General features: G+C 42.6%; 1 protein-coding gene and 2 long non-coding RNA genes across 3 annotated transcripts; all 3 read left to right on the top strand.

Annotated features, from left to right (window-relative positions):
- The first annotated feature begins 2,695 nt into the window (after positions 1 to 2,695).
- On the top strand, positions 2,696 to 3,609 carry LOC122130361. The gene is made up of 3 exons (XR_006151862.1): positions 2,696 to 2,974; positions 3,335 to 3,470; positions 3,551 to 3,609. It is a non-coding gene; the product is annotated as an uncharacterized LOC122130361 (long non-coding RNA).
- Positions 3,610 to 8,217: 4,608 nt separating this feature from the next.
- LOC122130362 lies at positions 8,218 to 9,044 on the top strand. The gene is made up of 3 exons (XR_006151863.1): positions 8,218 to 8,254; positions 8,618 to 8,753; positions 8,834 to 9,044. It is a non-coding gene; the product is annotated as an uncharacterized LOC122130362 (long non-coding RNA).
- Positions 9,045 to 14,983: 5,939 nt separating this feature from the next.
- LOC122130360 (L-rhamnose-binding lectin CSL3-like) lies at positions 14,984 to 18,021 on the top strand. Its single transcript, XM_042705091.1, has 6 exons — positions 14,984 to 15,074; positions 15,450 to 15,588; positions 15,735 to 15,844; positions 16,494 to 16,538; positions 17,069 to 17,204; positions 17,668 to 18,021. The coding sequence occupies exons 1-6, from the start codon at positions 14,984 to 14,986 to the stop codon at positions 17,786 to 17,788; spliced, it is 642 nt and encodes a 213-aa protein (XP_042561025.1). The 3' UTR covers positions 17,789 to 18,021.
- The last annotated feature ends 577 nt before the right edge of the window (positions 18,022 to 18,598 follow it).

Below are 18,598 nucleotides of genomic sequence, written 5' to 3'. Positions count from 1 at the left end.
CACAGCTATGCAGTCCAAAAGTAAGCAAACAAATCCAAACAGGGAATAGGCAGGAGAGTAGTCGTTGTACAGGCAGAGGTCAGAAGCACGAGTAAATCAATTAAACAAAGAGAAAGCGCTAATTGCTGGAAACACTAGGAATTCACAGAACAACATACCAGGTAACATGTAATTACGAAAACGCAACGAGAAACAAGAATACATGGACTATATAAACACACAACAGATAACGAGGGACAGGTGAGAACAATCAAGGCGGGGCAGACAATGAGACACAGCTGGACTAAACAAGGGGAATTAACAGGACACAGGAGAAACCAATAACACAAACAAACCGGGTGATTGGGAACAGGTGAGGGGTGGAGACACGAACAACAACAAGAGGGCACATGGCATAAACAAACAAACATAGGAAAGCACATGGCGGGAACAAGGAAGCACAAGGACTAGACAAGGGGACAAACATGTGACAACACAAGGGAGATAAACTCAGAACCCGAACAAGGACCGAACACAGACCTTACACATTTAAGGATCTCTGGTCTAGATCCACTGGGGACATTCCATCTTAGAGCGAAACCAGCCTTAAGTTTTGAACTCCCCAAAACCAGTGGAATTAAGGGTGTTATCAGTAAATCTTCTTATAGTCGACATATGTACTGCTATCTTTTCCTTCTGTTACAAATTCTGATGTCTTCCTCTTCAGGTTCCAATGTAATCCGTATCCACACTGCCAGTTACGGGCGAACAGATAAAACCACCTGCTCTGCTGGACGCCCTGCGAATCAACTCAGCAGGACCGACTGCTCTGCATCTACAACGCTCCCTATAGTAAGGGAGAGGTGAGTTAAGGACATGTGACCTCATGTTTCATCAACAGCAAACCAGTTTTACATTTTGCCTCTTTGTCTTTGCTGTAAAGATGTGAAGGAAGGACGACATGCCTTCTGAAGGCCTTAAACAGCATCTTCTCTGATCCGTGTGGTGGCATCTACAAGTACCTCAACATCTCCTACAGCTGTGTTCCTCCAAACAGTAAGGAACCGGAGCATCCCATCACCACAAGCTTGCACTATAATTGCAACATGTTGATTGTAACACAGATGATGAATGTGGTTTTTAAGATGTTACCCAGAGTTAACATCCACTGCCCTTTCTTTCAAACAGAGTCCAGCCAAACATGTGAAAGCCTCCATGGCGAACTGGACTGTGGTGTGTATTCCCTCACATTGTTTCCTACAAGACTTTCTTTATATGCTGCACTTGCAAAATGTCCTACAGAGCTCGGCAGTCAGAATCTTTACCACTGGCCTGTATAAGAGTTCCTCTCGTCTCCACAGCAATGTCAGTGCATTTGTAAGGACATTGCTGGAAACAGTAGAGGTTCAGTTTTGGCCAGTGCCGTAATCTAGACATGTTGGTTCCCCTTGATGAAACGTTCCGTTGTTCTCATAAAAGAATGCAGTAGTACCAAGAGTAACAGCCTTCTTCTTAAATAGTCATACGAGCTACAACTGTGCACATAGTCCATGTAAATCACTGCCGGGGTAGGGCCTGATAGAAATAAGTTCACCAATTTGGCACAGTTTAGCAGACATCAAATGACATGGATTTGTAGAACAGTTAGACATTTTGTAGATGGTACGAATAAATATCTGAAATTAATATCGCACTTTGTTGTTTTCCTTGGCTTGTTTGAAAACAAAAAAGAGATTCCCCCTGAGTTACTTTGGGCCTAAATTACAAGATATTAACAAAGTCGACAAGAGTTTGCATACCCATCATTTGTAAAAGCAAACAAGATACCCAAACGCAATGCTTTCCCATTTAAATGAACAACGTTACTAAACAGCTGTGTAGCTAATACTTAGCTAGCAAACCTCAGTTGACAGCACGGACAGGCTAAACCATTTGAAGAAGGAAACTAAAGTTTAGCTGAGTAATATCAGGTAGCCAACGTTAAAAAGGCCAGGAAAATCCCTTAACTGTGATGTCTTCCCGGGTCACGCTGTAGTTAGCCACGTCAGGATCTCTCACGCCACTCCATCTGGGGGCATCCAAGTGAACCCGAGACCACTCTTCAATTCGACCGCCACTAAAAGCAAGCATCTTTGTCAACTGACATAAATTGTCAAATACTACAACTCCGACCTGTGCATTTCGCTGACTGAGGCTGTTGATTGGAGACCAGTGCCAGTAAAACATCCTTGTTGTTGATACATCAACTGCAATCTTTTGCTTACTTGTCAAAACATAACGTCTGTCCTTCCAACCCAGGTTCAAACGTAATTCACATCCACAAAGCTAATTACGGCCGGACAGATAAAACGACCTGCTCTTCTGGACGACCTGCAAATCAGCTCAGCAATACCAACTGCTACGCTCCCACAACACTCCCCATAATAAGGAATCGGTCAGTACATGACCTTAAAAGACACAAGTTCTGCTGTGTGAAGGGGTTTCTGTGTAAAAATCTCTGCTCTCCCTTGTACGTCGCTTTGGACAAAAGCGTCTGCTAAATGACTAAATGTAAATGTAAAAAGTGAAGACAAGATGTCACGTCTGGTGAAAGTCTAAACCAGCATCTTTTCCAGTCCGTTTCCTTAAACCTACAAGTACCTGCTATGAATGACTGGGTTGTTTTGTCAAGAACACATGTAGCCCCTTTTTCTTTCCCCCGTTAAGATGTGAAGGAAGAACGACATGCCTTCTGAAGGCCTCAAACAGCATCTTCTCTGATCCGTGTTTTGGCACCTACAAGTACCTCGACATCTCCTACAGCTGTGTTCCTCCAAGTAAAGAACCGGAGCATCCCATCACCACAATCTTACACTACACTCCAAACACGTTCAGTCTCATTTTAATTTGAACAATTTTATAAGACGATAAATTCTTCTAGGCAAAATCTACTTTTGTTTCTTTCCAACAGAGTCCGGCCAGACATGTGAAGGGCAACAAAGAAAACTGGAATGTGGTGTGTATTCCCTCAAGTCTTTTTTTAGATCACATTCCTTATATGCCGAGCATGCACACTGATCTATAAAGCTTGACAGTAAGCATAGTTACTACTGGTCCCCTTAAGACCTTTACTGGTCCCAGTAACAGTATCACTGGACAAAACTCAACCATGCATGCCAAATCTCTCCATAGCAGCCATTTAAGGGTCTCTAGTCTAGATCCACTGGGGACATTCCATCTTAGAGCGAAACCAGCCTTAAGTTTTGAACTCCCCAAAACAGTGGAATTAAGGGTGTTATCAGTAAATCTTCTTATAGTCGACATATGTACTGCTATCTTTTCCTTCTGTTACAAATTCTGATGTCTTCCTCTTCAGGTTCCAATGTAATCCGTATCCACACTGCCAGTTACGGGCGAACAGATAAAACCACCTGCTCTGCTGGACGCCCTGCGAATCAACTCAGCAGGACCGACTGCTCTGCATCTACAACGCTCCCTATAGTAAGGGAGAGGTGAGTTAAGGACATGTGACCTCATGTTTCATCAACAGCAAACCAGTTTTACATTTTGCCTCTTTGTATTTGCTGTAAAGATGTGAAGGAAGGACGACATGCCTTCTGAAGGCCTTAAACAGCATCTTCTCTGATCCGTGTGGTGGCATCTACAAGTACCTCAACATCTCCTACAGCTGTGTTCCTCCAAACAGTAAGGAACCGGAGCATCCCATCACCACAAGCTTGCACTATAATTGCAACATGTTGATTGTAACACAGATGATGAATGTGGTTTTTAAGATGTTACCAGAGTTAACATCCACTGCCCTTTCTTTCAAACAGAGTCCAGCCAAACATGTGAAAGCCTCCATGGCGAACTGGACTGTGGTGTGTATTCCCTCACATTGTTTCCTACAAGACCTTTTTTATATGCTGCACTCTCAAAATGTCCTACAGAGCTCGGCAGTCAGAATCTTTACCACTGGCCTGTATAAGAGTTCCTCTCGTCTCCACAGCAATGTCAGTGCATTTGTAAAGGACATTGCTGGAAACAGTAGAGGTTTCAGTTTTGGCCAGTGCCGTAATCTAGACATGTTGGTTCCCCTTGATGAAAACGTTCCGTTGTTCTCATAAAAGAATGCAGTAGTACCAAGAGTAACAGCCTTCTTCTTAAAATAGTCATACGAGCTACAACTGTGCACATAGTCCATGTAAATCACTGCCGGGGTAGGGCCTGATAGAAATAAGTTCACCAATTTGGCACAGTTTAGCAGACATCAAATGACATGGATTTGTAGAACAGTTAGACATTTTGTAGATGGTACGAATAAATATCTGAAATTAATATCGCACTTTGTTGTTTTCCTTGGCTTGTTTGAAAACAAAAAAGAGATTCCCCCTGAGTTACTTTGGGCCTAAATTACAAGATATTAAGAAAGTCGACAAGAGTTTGCATACCCATCATTTGTAAAAGCAAACAAGATACCCAACGCAATGCTTTCCCATTTAAATGAACAACGTTACTAAACAGCTGTGTAGCAAATACTTAGCTAGCAAACCTCAGTTGACAGCACGGACAGGCTAAACCATTTGAAGAAGGAAACTAAAGTTTAGCTGAGTAATATCAGGTAGCCAACGTTAAAAAGGCCAGGAAAATCCCTTAATTGTGATGTCTTCCCGGGTCACGCTGTAGTTAGCCACGTCAGGATCTCTCACGCCACTCCATCTGGGGGCATCCAAACCCGAGACCACTCTTCAATTCGACCGCCACTAAAAGCAAGCATCTTTGTCAACTGACATAAATTGTCAAATACTACAACTCCGACCTGTGCATTTCGCTGACTGAGGCCTGTTGATTGGAGACCAGTGCCAGTAAAAACATCCTTGTTGTTGATACATCAACTGCAATCTTTTGCTTACTTGTCAAAACATAACGTCTGTCCTTCCAACCCAGGTTCAAACGTAATTCACATCCACAAAGCTAATTACGGCCGGACAGAATAAAACGACCTGCTCTTCTGGACGACCTGCAAATCAGCTCAGCAATACCAACTGCTACGCTCCCACAACACTCCCCATAATAAGGAATCGGTCAGTACATGACCTTAAAAAGACACAAGTTCTGCTGTGTGAAGGGGTTTCTGTGTAAAAATCTCTGCTCTCCCTTGTACGTCGCTTTGGACAAAAGCGTCTGCTAAATGACTAAATGTAAATGTAAAAAGTGAAGACAAGATGTCACGTCTGGTGAAAGTCTAAACCAGCATCTTTTCCAGTCCGTTTCCTTAAACCTACAAGTACCTGCTATGAATGACTGGGTTGTTTTGTCAAGAACACATGTAGCCCCTTTTTCTTTCCCCGTTAAGATGTGAAGGAAGAACGACATGCCTTCTGAAGGCCTCAAACAGCATCTTCTCTGATCCGTGTTTTGGCACCTACAAGTACCTCCGACATCTCCTACAGCTGTGTTCCTCCAAGTAAAGAACCGGAGCATCCCATCACCACAATCTTACACTACACTCCAAACACGTTCAGTCTCATTTTAATTTGAACAATTTTATAAGACGATAATTCTTCTAGGCAAAATCTACTTTTGTTTCTTTCCAACAGAGTCCGGCCAGACATGTGAAGGGCAACAAAGAAACTGGAATGTGGTGTGTATTCCCTCAAGTCTTTTTTTTAGATCACATTCCTTATATGCCGAGCATGCACACTGATCTATAAAGCTTGACAGTAAGCATAGTTACTACTGGTCCCCTTAAGACCTTTACTGGTCCCAGTAACAGTATCACTGGACAAAACTCAACCATGCATGCCAAATCTCTCCATAGCAGCCATTTAAGGGTCTCTAGTCTAGATCCACTGGGGACATTCCATCTTAGAGCGAAACCAGCCTTAAGTTTTGAACTCCCCAAAACAGTGGAATTAAGGGTGTTATCAGTAAATTCTTCTTATAGTCGACATATGTACTGCTATCTCTTTTCCTTCTGTTACAAATTCTGATGTCTTCCTCTTCAGGTTCCAATGTAATCCGTAATCCACACTGCCAGTTACGGGCGAACAGATAAAACCACCTGCTCTGCTGGAACGCCCTGCGAATCAACTCAGCAGGACCGACTGCTCTGCATCTACAACGCTCCCTATAGTAAGGGAGAGGTGAGTTTAAGGACATGTGACCTCATGTTTCATCAACAGCAAACCAGTTTTACATTTTGCCTCTTTGTATTTGCTGTAAAGATGTGAAGGAAGGACGACATGCCTTCTGAAGGCCTTAAACAGGGCATCTTCTCTGATCCGTGTGGTGCATCTACAAGTACCTCAACATCTCCTACAGCTGTGTTCCTCCAACAGTAAGGAACCGGAGCAATCCCATCACCACAAGCTTGCACTATAATTGCAACATGTTGATTGTAAACACAGATGATGAATGTGGTTTTGTAAGATGTTACCCAGAGTTAACATCCACTGCCCTTTCTTTCAAACAGAGTCCAGCCAAAACATGTGAAAGCCTCCATGGCGAACGGACTGTGGTGTGTATTCCCTCACATTGTTTCCTACAAGACCTTTTTTATATGCTGCACTCTCAAAATGTCCTACAGAGCTCGGCAGTCAGAATCTTTACCACTGGCCTGTATAAGAGTTCCTCTCGTCTCCACAGCAATGTCAGTGCATTTGTAAGGACATTGCTGGAAACAGTAGAGGTTCAGTTTTGGCCAGTGCCGTAATCTAGACATGTTGGTTCCCCTTGATGAAACGTTCCGTTGTTCTCATAAAAGAATGCAGTTAGTACCAAGATAACAGCCTTCTTCTTAAAATAGTCATACGAGCTACAACTGTGCACATAGTCCATGTAAATCACTGCCGGGGGTAGGGCCTGATAGAAATAAGTTCACCCAATTTGGCCACAGTTTAGCAGACATCAAATGACATGGAATTTGTAGAACAGTTAGACATTTTGTAGATGGTACGAATAAATATCTGAAATTTAATATCGCACTTTGTTGTTTTCCTTGGCTTGTTTGAAAACAAAAAGAGATTCCCCCTGAGTTACTTTGGGCCTAAATTACAAGATATTAAGAAAGTCGACAAGAGTTTGCATACCCATCATTTGTAAAAGCAAACAAGATACCCCAAACGCAATGCTTTCCCATTTAAATGAACAACGTTACTAAACAGCTGTGTAGCAATACCTTAGGCTAGCAAACCTCAGTTGACAGCACGGACAGGCTAAACCATTTGAAGAAGGAAACTAAAGTTTAGCTGAGTAATATCAGGGTAGCCAACGTTAAAAAGGCCAGGAAAATCCCTTAATTGTGATGTCTTCCCGGGTCACGCTGTAGTTAGCCACGTTCAGGATCTTCTCACGCCACTCCATCTGGGGGCATCCAAACCCGAGACCACTCTTCAATTTCGACCGCCACTAAAAGCAAGCATCTTTGTCAACTGACATAAATTGTCAAATACTACAACTCCGACCTGTGCATTTCGCTGACTGAGGCTGTTGATTGGAGACCAGTGCCAGTAAAACATCCTTGTTGTTGATACATCAACTGCAATCTTTTGCCTTACTTGTCAAAACATAACGTCTGTCCTTCCAACCCAGGTTCAAACGTAATTCACATCCACAAAGCTAATTACGGCCGGACAGATAAAACGACCTGCTCTTCTGGACGACCTGCAAATCAGCTCAGCAATACCAACTGCTACGCTCCCACAACACTCCCCATAATAAGGAATCGGTCAGTACATGACCTTAAAAGACACAAGTTCTGCTGTGTAAAGGGGTTTCTGTGTAAAAATCTCTGCTCTCCCTTGTACGTCGCTTTGGACAAAAGCGTCTGCTAAATGACTAACATGTAAATGTAAAAAGTGAAGACAAGATGTCACTCTGGTGAAAGTCTAAACCAGCATCTTTTCCAGTCCGTTTCCTTAAACCTACAAGTACCGTGCTATGAATGACTGGGTTGTTTTGTCAAGAACACATGTAGCCCCTTTTTCTTTCCCCGTTAAGATGTGAAGGAAGAACGACATGCCTTCTGAAGGCCTCAAACAGCATCTTCTCTTGATCCGTGTTTTGGCACCTACAAGTACCTCGACATCTCCTACAGCTGTTGTTCCTCCAAGTAAAGAACCGGAGCATTCCCATCACCACAATCTTACACTACACTCCAAACCACGTTCAGTCTCATTTTAATTTGGAACAATTTTATAAGACGATAAATTCTTCTAGGCAAAATCTACTTTTTGTTTCTTTCCAACAGAGTCCGGCCAGACATGTGAAGGGCAACAAAGAAAACTGGAATGTGGTGTGTATTCCCTCAAGTCTTTTTTTAGATCACATTCCTTATATTGCCGAGCATGCACACTGATCTATAAAGCTTGACAGTAAGCATAGTTACTACTGGTCCCCTTAAGACCTTTACTGGTCCCAAGTAACAGTATCACTGGACAAAACTCAACCATGCATGCCAAATCTCTCCATAGCAGCCATTTAAGGGTCTCTAGTCTAGATCCACTGGGGACATTCCATCTTAGAGCGATACCAACCTTAAGTTTTGAACTCCCCAAAACCAGTGGAATTAAGGGTGTTATCAGTAAATCTTCTTATAGTCGACATATGTACTGCTATCTTTTCCTTCTGTTACAAATTCTGATGTCTTCCTCTTCAGGTTCCAATGTAATCCGTATCCACACTGCCAGTTACGGGCGAACAGATAAAACCACCTGCTCTGCTGGACGCCCTGCGAATCAACTCAGCAGGACCGACTGCTCTGCATCTACAACGCTCCCTATAGTAAGGGAGAGGTGAGTTAAGGACATGTGACCTCATGTTTCATCAACAGCAAACCAGTTTTACATTTTGCCTCTTTGTATTTGCTGTAAAGATGTGAAGGAAGGACGACATGCCTTCTGAAGGCCTTAAACAGCATCTTCTCTGATCCGTGTGGTGGCATCTACAAGTACCTCAACATCTCCTACAGCTGTGTTCCTCCAAACAGTAAGGAACCGGAGCATCCCATCACCACAAGCTTGCACTATAATTGCAACATGTTGATTGTAACACAGATGATGAATGTGGTTTTTAAGATGTTACCCAGAGTTAACATCCACTGCCCTTTCTTTCAAACAGAGTCCAGCCAAACATGTGAAAGCCTCCATGGCGAACTGGACTGTGGTGTGTATTCCCTCACATTGTTTGCCTACAAGACTTTTTTTAATAATGCTGACTATCAAAATGTCCTACAGAGCTCGCAGTCAGAATCTTCTTACCCACGTGGCCTGTATAAGACTTCCCTCTCCGGTCTCCACAGCATGTCAGTGCATTTGTAAAGGACATTGCCTGAAACAGTAGAGGTTCAGTTTTGGGCCAGTGCCGTAATCTTAGACATGTTGGTTTCCCCTTGATGAAAACGTTCCGTTGTTCTTCATAAAAGAATGCAGTCACGTGACCCAAGAGTAACACAGCCTTCTTCTTAAAATAGTCATACGAGCTACAAACTGTGCAAATAGTCCATGTAAAATCACTCCGGGGTAGGGGCCTTGATAGAAATTAAGTATCACCATTGGCACAGTTAGCAGACATCAAATGACATGGGATTGTAGAACAGTTAGACATTTGTAGATGGTACGAAAAAATATCTGAAATGAATATGCAACTTTGTTGTTTTCCTTGGCTCGTTTGAAACAAAAAAGAGATTCCCCCCTGAGTTACTTTGGGCCTAAATTACAAGATATTAACAAAGTCGACAAGAGTTTGCATACCCCATCATTTGTAAAAGCCAAACAAGATACCCAAACGCAATGCTTTCCAATTTAAATGAACAACGTTACTAAACAGCTGTGTAGGCTAATACTTAGCTAGCAAACCTCAGTTGACAGCACGGACAGGCTAAACCATTTGAAGAAGGAAACTAAAGTTTAGCTGAGTAATATCAGGTAGCCAACGTTAAAAAGGCCAGGAAAATCCCTTAATTGTGATGTCTTCCCGGGTCACGCTGTAGTTAGCCACGTCAGGATCTCTCACGCCACTACATCTGGGGGCATCCCAAACGCCGAGACCACTCTTCAATTCGACCTGCCACTAAAAAGCAAGCATCTTTGTCAACTGACATAAATTGTCAAATACTACAACTCCGACTTGTGCATTTCGCTGACTGAGGCTGTTGATTGGAGACCAGTGCCAGTAAAACATCCTTGTTGTCGATACATCAACTGCAATCTTTTGCCTACTTGTCAAAATATAACGTTCTGTCCTTCCAACCGCAGGTTCAAACGTAATCCACATCCACAAAGCTATTACGGCCGGACAGATAAAACGACCTGCTCTTCTGGACGACCTGCAAATCAGCCTCAGCAATACCAACTGCTACGCTCCCAAAACACTCCCCATAATAAGGAATCGGTCAGTACATGACCTTAAAAAGACACAAGTTCTGCTGTGTAAAGGGGTTTGCTGTGTAAAAATCTCTGCTCTCCCTTGTAACGTCGCTTTGGACAAAAGCGTCTGCTAAATGACTAAATGTAAATGTAAAAAGTGAAGACAAGATGTCACGTCTGGTGAAAGTCTAAACCAGCATCTTTTCCAGTCCGTTTCCTTAAACCTACAAGTACCTGCTATGAATGACTGGGTTGTTTTGTCAAGAACACATGTAGCCCCTTTTTCTTTCCCCGTTAAGATGTGAAGGAAGAACGACATGCCTTCTGAAGGCCTCAAACAGCATCTTCTCTGATCCGTGTTTTGGCACCTACAAGTACCTCGACATATCCTACAGCTGTGTTCCTCCAAGTAAAGAACCGGAGCATCCCATCACCACAATCTTACACTACACTCCAAACACGTTCAGTCTAACTTTAATTTTAACAATTTTATAAGACGATAAATTCTTCTAGGCAAAATCTACTTTTGTTTCTTTCCAACAGAGTCCGGCCAGACATGTGAAGGGCAACAAAGAAAACTGGAATGTGGTGTGTATTCCCTCAAGTCTTTTTTTAGATCACATTCCTTATATGCCGAGCATGCACACTGATCTATGAAGCTTGACAGTAAGCATAGTTACTACTGGTCCCCTTAAGACCTTTACTGGTCCCAGTAACAGTATCACTGGACAAAACTCAACCATGCATGCCAAATCTCTCCATAGCAGCCATTTAAGGGTCTCTAGTCTAGATCCACTGGGGACATTCCATCTTAGAGCGAAACCAACCTTAAGTTTGAACTCCCCCAAAACCAGTGGAATTAAGGGTGTTATCAGTAAATCTTCTTATAGTCGACATATGTACTGCTATCTTTTCCTTCTGTTACAAATTCTGATGTCTTCCTCTTCAGGTTCCAATGTAATCCATATCCACGCTGCCAGTTACGGGCGAACAGATAAAACCACCTGCTCTGCTGGACGCCCTGCGAATCAACTCAGCAGGAACCGACTGCTCTGCATCTACAACGCTCCCTATAGTAAGGGAGAGGTGAGTTAAGGACATGTGACCTCATGTTTCATCAACAGCAAACCAGTTTTACATTTTGCCTCTTTGTATTTGCTGTAAAGATGTGAAGGAAGGACGACATGCCTTCTGAAGGCCTTAAACAGCATCTTCTCTGATCCGTGTGGTGGCATCTACAAGTACCTCAACATCTCCTACAGCTGTGTTCCTCCAAACAGTAAGGAACCGGAGCATCCCATCACCACAAGCTTGCACTATAATTGCAACATGTTGATTGTAACACAGATGATGAATGTGGTTTTTAAGATGTTACCCAGAGTTAACATCCACTGCCCTTTCTTTCAAACAGAGTCCAGCCAAACATGTGAAAGCCTCCATGGCGAACTGGACTGTGGTGTGTATTCCCTCACATTGTTTCCTACAAGACTTTTTTTATATGCTGCACTTGCAAAATGTCCTACAGAGCTCGGCAGTCAGAATCTTTACCACTGGCCTGTATAAGACTTCCTCTCGTCTCCACAGCAATGTCAGTGCATTTGTAAGGACATTGCTGGAAACAGTAGAGGTTCAGCTTTGGCCAGTGCCGTAATCTAGACATGTTGGTTCCCCTTGATGAAACGTTCCGTTGTTCTCATAAAATAATTTACATTTACATTTAGTCATTTAGCAGACGCTTTTGTCCAAAGCGACGTACAAGGGAGAGAATAGTCAAGCTACGAGCAATAGAACCTGGTGTAACAATAAATAATACTTTACATAAGAAATATAACAAAATGAAATAAAAAATAAAATAAAAAAAGAAGTGCAGAAATGTAACTGCTGTAATTGCAAGTTACGCACTAGTCAAAGTGCCAGTTAGGACGGGAAGTGCTCTCTGAAGAGTTGGGAATGCAGCAGTACCAAGAGTAACAGCCTTCTTCTTAAATAGTCTTACGAGCTACAACTGTGTACATAGTCCATGTAAATCACTGCCGGGGTAGGGCCTGATAGAAATAACTTCACCAATTTGGCACAGTTTAGCAGAGATCAAATTACATAGATTTGTAGAACAGTTAGACATTTTGTAGATGGTACGAATAAATATCTGAAATTAATATCCCACTTTGTTGTTTTCCTTGGCTTGTTTTGAAAACAAAAAAGAGATTCCCCCTGAGTTACTTTTGTAGATGGTACGATGTTCATTGTAACACACAGATGATGAGTGTTTTTTAAGATGCTTCCTAGAGTTAACATCCACTGTCCTTTCTTTCCAACAGAGTCCAGCCAGACATGTGAAGGGCATCAAAGAAAACTGGAATGTGGTGTGTATTCCCTCAAGTCTTTTATTAGATCACATTCCTTATATGACGAGCATGCACACTGATCTATAAAGCTTGACAGTAAGTATAGTTACTACTGGTCCCTCCCCTTAAGACTTTTACTGGTAATAGTATCACTGGACAAAACATGTGAAGGGCATCAAAGAAAACTGGAATATGGATTCTCTCAAGTCTTTTATGACATCACATTCCTTATATGCTGAGCATTCACATTGACCTATAAAGCTTGACAGTGACTAACAATAACCTGTGAAATTAAGGCCGCTATCAGTTAATGTCCTTATAGCCGACACATGATCTGTCTTTACCTTCTGTCACTAATTATGATGTCTTCCTCCTCAGGTTCCAATGTAATCCGTATCCACACTGCCAGTTACGGGCGGAGAGATAAAACCACCTGCTCTTCTGGACGCCCTGCGAATCAACTCAGCAAGACCGACTGCTCTGCATCTACAACGCTCCCTATAGTAAGGGAGAGGTGAGTTAAGGACATGTGACCTCATGTTTCATCAACAGCAAACAAGTTTTACAGTGAAAATGGGTTTCTGCATCTTCAGCCCTACTGAGTAGTGAAGGCAGGCCATCAGGTCTGGTGAAAGTGTAAAACAGTATTTTTCCAGTTGAGCCTGGCACCTTCAAATACCTTTTTTTGAATGATTGGGTTTTTCCTACAACAGCAACAAAAGATTTAGTCTCTTTGTCTTTGCTATAAAGATGTGAAGGAAGGACGACATGCCTTCTGAAGGTCTCAAACAGCATCTTCTCTAATCCGTGTGCTGGCGTCTACAAGTACCTCAACATCTCCTACAGCTGTGTTCCTCCAAGTAAGTACAAAGGCCACAAAGGACAGTCTTCTCTCCACGTCCCTGTCATTCTCTCCACGTCCCTGTCCATAAGACCTTTCATTCTCTCAATGTCCCTGTCATTCTCTCCACGTCCCTGTCATTCTCTCCACGTCCTTGTCATTCTCTCCACGTCCCTGTCATTCTCTCCACGTCCCTTTCATTCTCTCCACGTCCCTGTCATTCTCTCCACGTCCCTGTCATTCTCTCAATGTCCCTGTCATTCTCTCCAAAAGGCTGATTTAGAAAACATGTTTGGTGTTTCTCAGCCGATTCTGTTCAAATGAAAAGTGCTGAGCAGTCAGATACATGAACAGTCTTAATTCAGGTAGGGAGAGTTCAGTGCACGCCTGCACCCACCAAATCCCCCACAAATGTCTTCACGAATTTACACAAGTTACTCATCTTATTTTAAAGTAAAAACTACGAAACGGAAAAAGGTAAAAAGTTTGTGTTCTAGAATTCTTAGGCAATGCATTACTGTGCATTAAGTTGACTAGTTTAGTGATACTTATTTATTTATATATCGAACGGTACACGTGTGCACCAGATTGAAGACATCTTACTGAATGATATAATTCAGAACAGTATAGTTTAAACCCCTAACACATACAGGGGAAAATAAATATTTGACCCCCTGCCGATTTCGCAAGTTTGGCCACTTGCAAAGAAATGTGTGATCTATAATTTTAATGGTAGGTCTATTGCAAATCTTATCTCTGATGTCCTTGGACAACTCTTTGGTCTTGCCCATGGTGGTGAGGTTGAAGTGAAGTATGATTCTTTGGACAGGTTTCTTTTATACACGTCACCAGTTGAGATCAGGTGTACCTTGTTAGGCCTAATGAGGACTAATCTGTGTGCTTCTTGGGCACATAACTGGTCTGTGGGAGCCAGAACTCTTGCTGTTTGGTAGGGGTTCAAATACTTATTTTCTGTGACAAATGCAAATCAATTCATAACTGTTATAAAATGAAGTTTTCTGGATGTTTTTGTTGATATTCTGTCTCTCACTGTTAAAATAGACCTACCATTACAATTATAGATCACACATTTCTTTGCAAGTGGCCAAACTTGCGAAATCGGCAGGGGTTCAAATACTTATTTTCCCCACTGTAACTGGGTGCATCTGGGAGTTTAAACCCCTAACACATAACTGGGTGCATCTGGGAGTTTAAACCTCTAACACATAACTGGGTGCATCTGGGAGTTTAAACCCCTAACACATAACTGGGTGCATCTGGGAGTTTAAACCCCTAACACATAACTGGGTGCATCTGGGAGTTTAAACCTCTAACACATAACTGGGTGTATCTGGGAGTTTGCTGTCCTGTGACACCAGGTTTGGGGGAAACACCTCTTTTCATGCAGTGATGTGCGTTGCACAGTTATCAAAGGGCTACCAATTTGCCTGTGTTGTCTATGTTGTGTAAGAATGTGTGTGTGTGTGTGTCTTACAAGATTTACGATATCTCTTACAGACTCAAGCCAGATATGTGAAGCCCAGACCAAAACAATCAATTGTGGTACGTATATCCTAAGGTCATTCATTAAAGGTACAGTCTGCGATCTAAATCCAATGCATTGTTTGTCAAATTCAGTTAATTTGTCCTCACGGTTCTCTACCCGTTGATTCTGTGTGTGTGTGGTCAATAAAACGTCAGTATTCGCACACAGTCCTTGCTCAGTAAATGGGACACAAGCAAAGTGGCTAGGACCTAGCCATTAGCAATTACAGCACAGTGCTTCAGAACAGGGAAGGGGGAGATGTAATTTGATTGGCTGTTGAGCTCAAATATCAACAAACTTTTGCCAGAATTGCAGACGGTACCTTTAAATGAAACTGTGACGAGCGCCTGTGCGTTTTGTGTGGAACGATGATGTGTGTTCCGCTCATGTAGGTCCCCACAATGTGTTCAAGATTCATGCAGCTAATTACGGACGGACAAACTCCACCATCTGCTCTGATAACCAACCTCCACACAAAATCGACAACACCAACTGCTCTTCATCCAACACATTGTCTGTTGTCAAGGAGAGGTCTGTCTCTATATTTACTTGGAGGCTAATCATTTGTTAATAATCCAACACCAACTGCTATTCACCAATTGTCAGCCAACAATCAGAGTTGCATAATCATGGAGTTATGTGCTGCCACTCTTGTCACCTGTACCTTCTCTCTGTAGCTGTGACGGACGGCTGCGCTGTTCGATAAAGGCCTCCAACAGAATCTTCTCCAATCCGTGCCCTGGGATCTACAAATACCTGGACATCTCTTATAGCTGTGTTCCTCTCAGTAAGTCACTGCAATCAGCAAATATATAAATTATGTATAATTATATTTAAATGTTATAACGGTGTTTTTAAAAGAATGTACTCAATAGTTTGTATATGGTCTGAAACCATATCAGAGTACGACCAGATTAGGAGCAGTTTACAGCCAAATTATGTCCGATAAGGACGAGATTAGGACCAGATCAGGACCTCACCATCATCTCTGATGGGCAGATTAATGGAAATATGACAGATCAAAATTGCAAGAGTGTTGTGCAGCTCGTATAGTGCCTCGTAATGGATAACACACGATAACCACTAAAGCCTGGGGTTTTGAGCTGAGATGTGTGCTAGGTGTGTTTCTTTGGTTGCAGACCCACACTGGTAAGATTTGAGCGATGGTACAGATAAAAGCAGGTGCATGGTTGATCTAGGGTTAGGGTTGATCATACTCACAAAGAACAGGGAACAGGGAACAGGAACCACTTCAACCAATCATAGGTGACCTCATAGGGAACCACTTTGACTGCCAATCATAGGTGACCTCATAGGGAACCACTTTGACTGCCAATCATAAGTGACCTCATATCACAAACATGAACAAACAAGAGAGAATGAGCCTACGGTCTCGTCACAGCGCCCACATCAGTAACTCCTGTTTGTCTTAACAGCATCCAGCAAGACATGTGAGGGCAACATCAGCACACTGGACTGTGGTGAGTAGAGAGAGACATTATTACTGCAGACAACCACTCCAAGAGACATTATTACTGCAGACAACTACTCCAAGAGACATTATTACTGCAGACAACTACTCCAAGAGACATTATTACTGCAGACAACCACTCCAAGAGACATTATTACTGCAGACAACCACTCCAAGAGACATTATTACTGCAGACAACTACTCCAAGAGACATTATTACTGCAGACAACCACTCCAAGAGACATTATTACTGCAGACAACTACTCCAAGAGACATTATTACTGCAGACAACCACTCCAAGAGACATTATTACTGCAGACAACCACTCCAAGAGACATTATTACTGCAGACAACTACTCCAAGAGACATTATTTTAGAACACAGAAAACATTCCTTCAGACAGTACCCCGCAACCATTTCAAGAGACACATGACCTCACACAGCACCCCACAACTGTTCCAAGAGAACCATTATTTCCAACAGTTTCACAAATATTCTTTGGTTTGCATTTCTGGTGTGCTACCTGTCCTTCCCATTCAGGACTAGACGTGATAAAAATCCATGCTGCTAACTACGGGCGGACTGACGGACACACCTGCTCTGTTGGACGAGCTGCAGATGAGGTCACCAATACCCGCTGCCGCACCTCACTTGCCCTAGGCAGAGTCAAGGACAGGTAAACCAGCCAGTAGAAACCATGACATAGACAACTGGGGTCATGTAAGGTTAATTAGCTAGTGTGACTCATACCATAGATAACTGGGGTTATGTAAGGTTAATTAGCTAGTGCAACTTGCCATAACCAACTTATATTCAAGCGTATTAAACGTTGATTAGCTAGTGCAACTTATGCCATAACCAACTAGGATTCAAGCTGATTCAAGGTTAATTAGCTAGTGTGACTTTCACCATAAGTAACTGGGGTTCATATCTGCACGTGAGGTGAATCAGCCAGAAACGCCACAAGTAACGGATTCAGAAATATGTAACTTTAATTAGCCAATATGATGCATTCTATTAGTAGCTGGAGTTCAGAGGGAGTGTCAGGGGAAAGTGTAACCAATGTTACTTTTTCTATGTGTAAAGGTTCAGATATTTTTATTTCATAATATTTTTGTCTTGTTTTGTTCCCCGGAAAGGTGTGATGGAAAGGAGAGATGCACACTGGTGGCATCAAACCATTTCTCAAACGGGAGAGACAGATGTCCTGGGACCTACAAGTACCTGGACATCTCCTTCAGCTGTGTTACTGAAATGTAGTCCCTCACTGTCCGAGATTAAGCAATAGAGCAAACTTCACTCCTAAACCTGTTTCTAGATATTTTCTCTCTGAACTGCTTGGATCTGGCAGTGCTGTGCTAAATTGCTCTAAGAAACATTCTTACTGCTGGTGATGGCTGCAGTCCTGCAGCGTGGTGGAGGTACTTCCTGTTTTCTAGTCCAGTCTTTCCAGCTTGTGGCTAGGGTTAGGGTTAGTGTAAGTAGGAGATAGGATGGGGATGCTGTTAGGATTGGGTTGGGGAGCAGCAAAACGAACCCAATGTGAAAACATCTGGAGTAACGTTCTTACTGGTGGTGATGGCTGCAGTGCTGCAGAAGGTGGAGGTGACTAATTTAATCCAACTATCTTTCTAGTTTAGTCCTTGGAAAACACTGAACACTGACATCCTGTCAACTATCACACAAAAAACACGTAACAATTAAAGCATTCCAAAAACTATGAGTGTGTCTCAGAATTTAAGTAGTTTGAATTTAATTCATCTAATGTTATGCCAATCAGCAGGGTGAGTGTGTGCATGCGTGTGCATGCATGTGCATGTGTGGACCTCAGTGTCAAAGATAAGGTTCTAGTTCTGAGGTCATTAAAGCCCAGATCTCAGTCCCATCCAAAGGCCCCTTTCTGAAGGGCAATTCAGTGTGTGTGTGTGTGTGTGTGTGTGTGTGTGTGTGTGTGTGTGTGTGTGTGTGTGTGTGTGTGTGTACCATTTCAGTTTACCCCACTGCCATTCACAGTGCATGTTTATGTTGTCCAGTGTATAAAACTAAATCCTACCAAACTTAACAGAGTGT

This window comes from Clupea harengus, unplaced genomic scaffold (assembly GCF_900700415.2).
Source record: "Clupea harengus unplaced genomic scaffold, Ch_v2.0.2, whole genome shotgun sequence".
NCBI lineage: Eukaryota > Metazoa > Chordata > Actinopteri > Clupeiformes > Clupeidae > Clupea > Clupea harengus.
The sequence above is the reverse complement of the archived record's forward strand: the minus strand, read 5'-3'. Positions and strand labels throughout refer to the sequence as shown.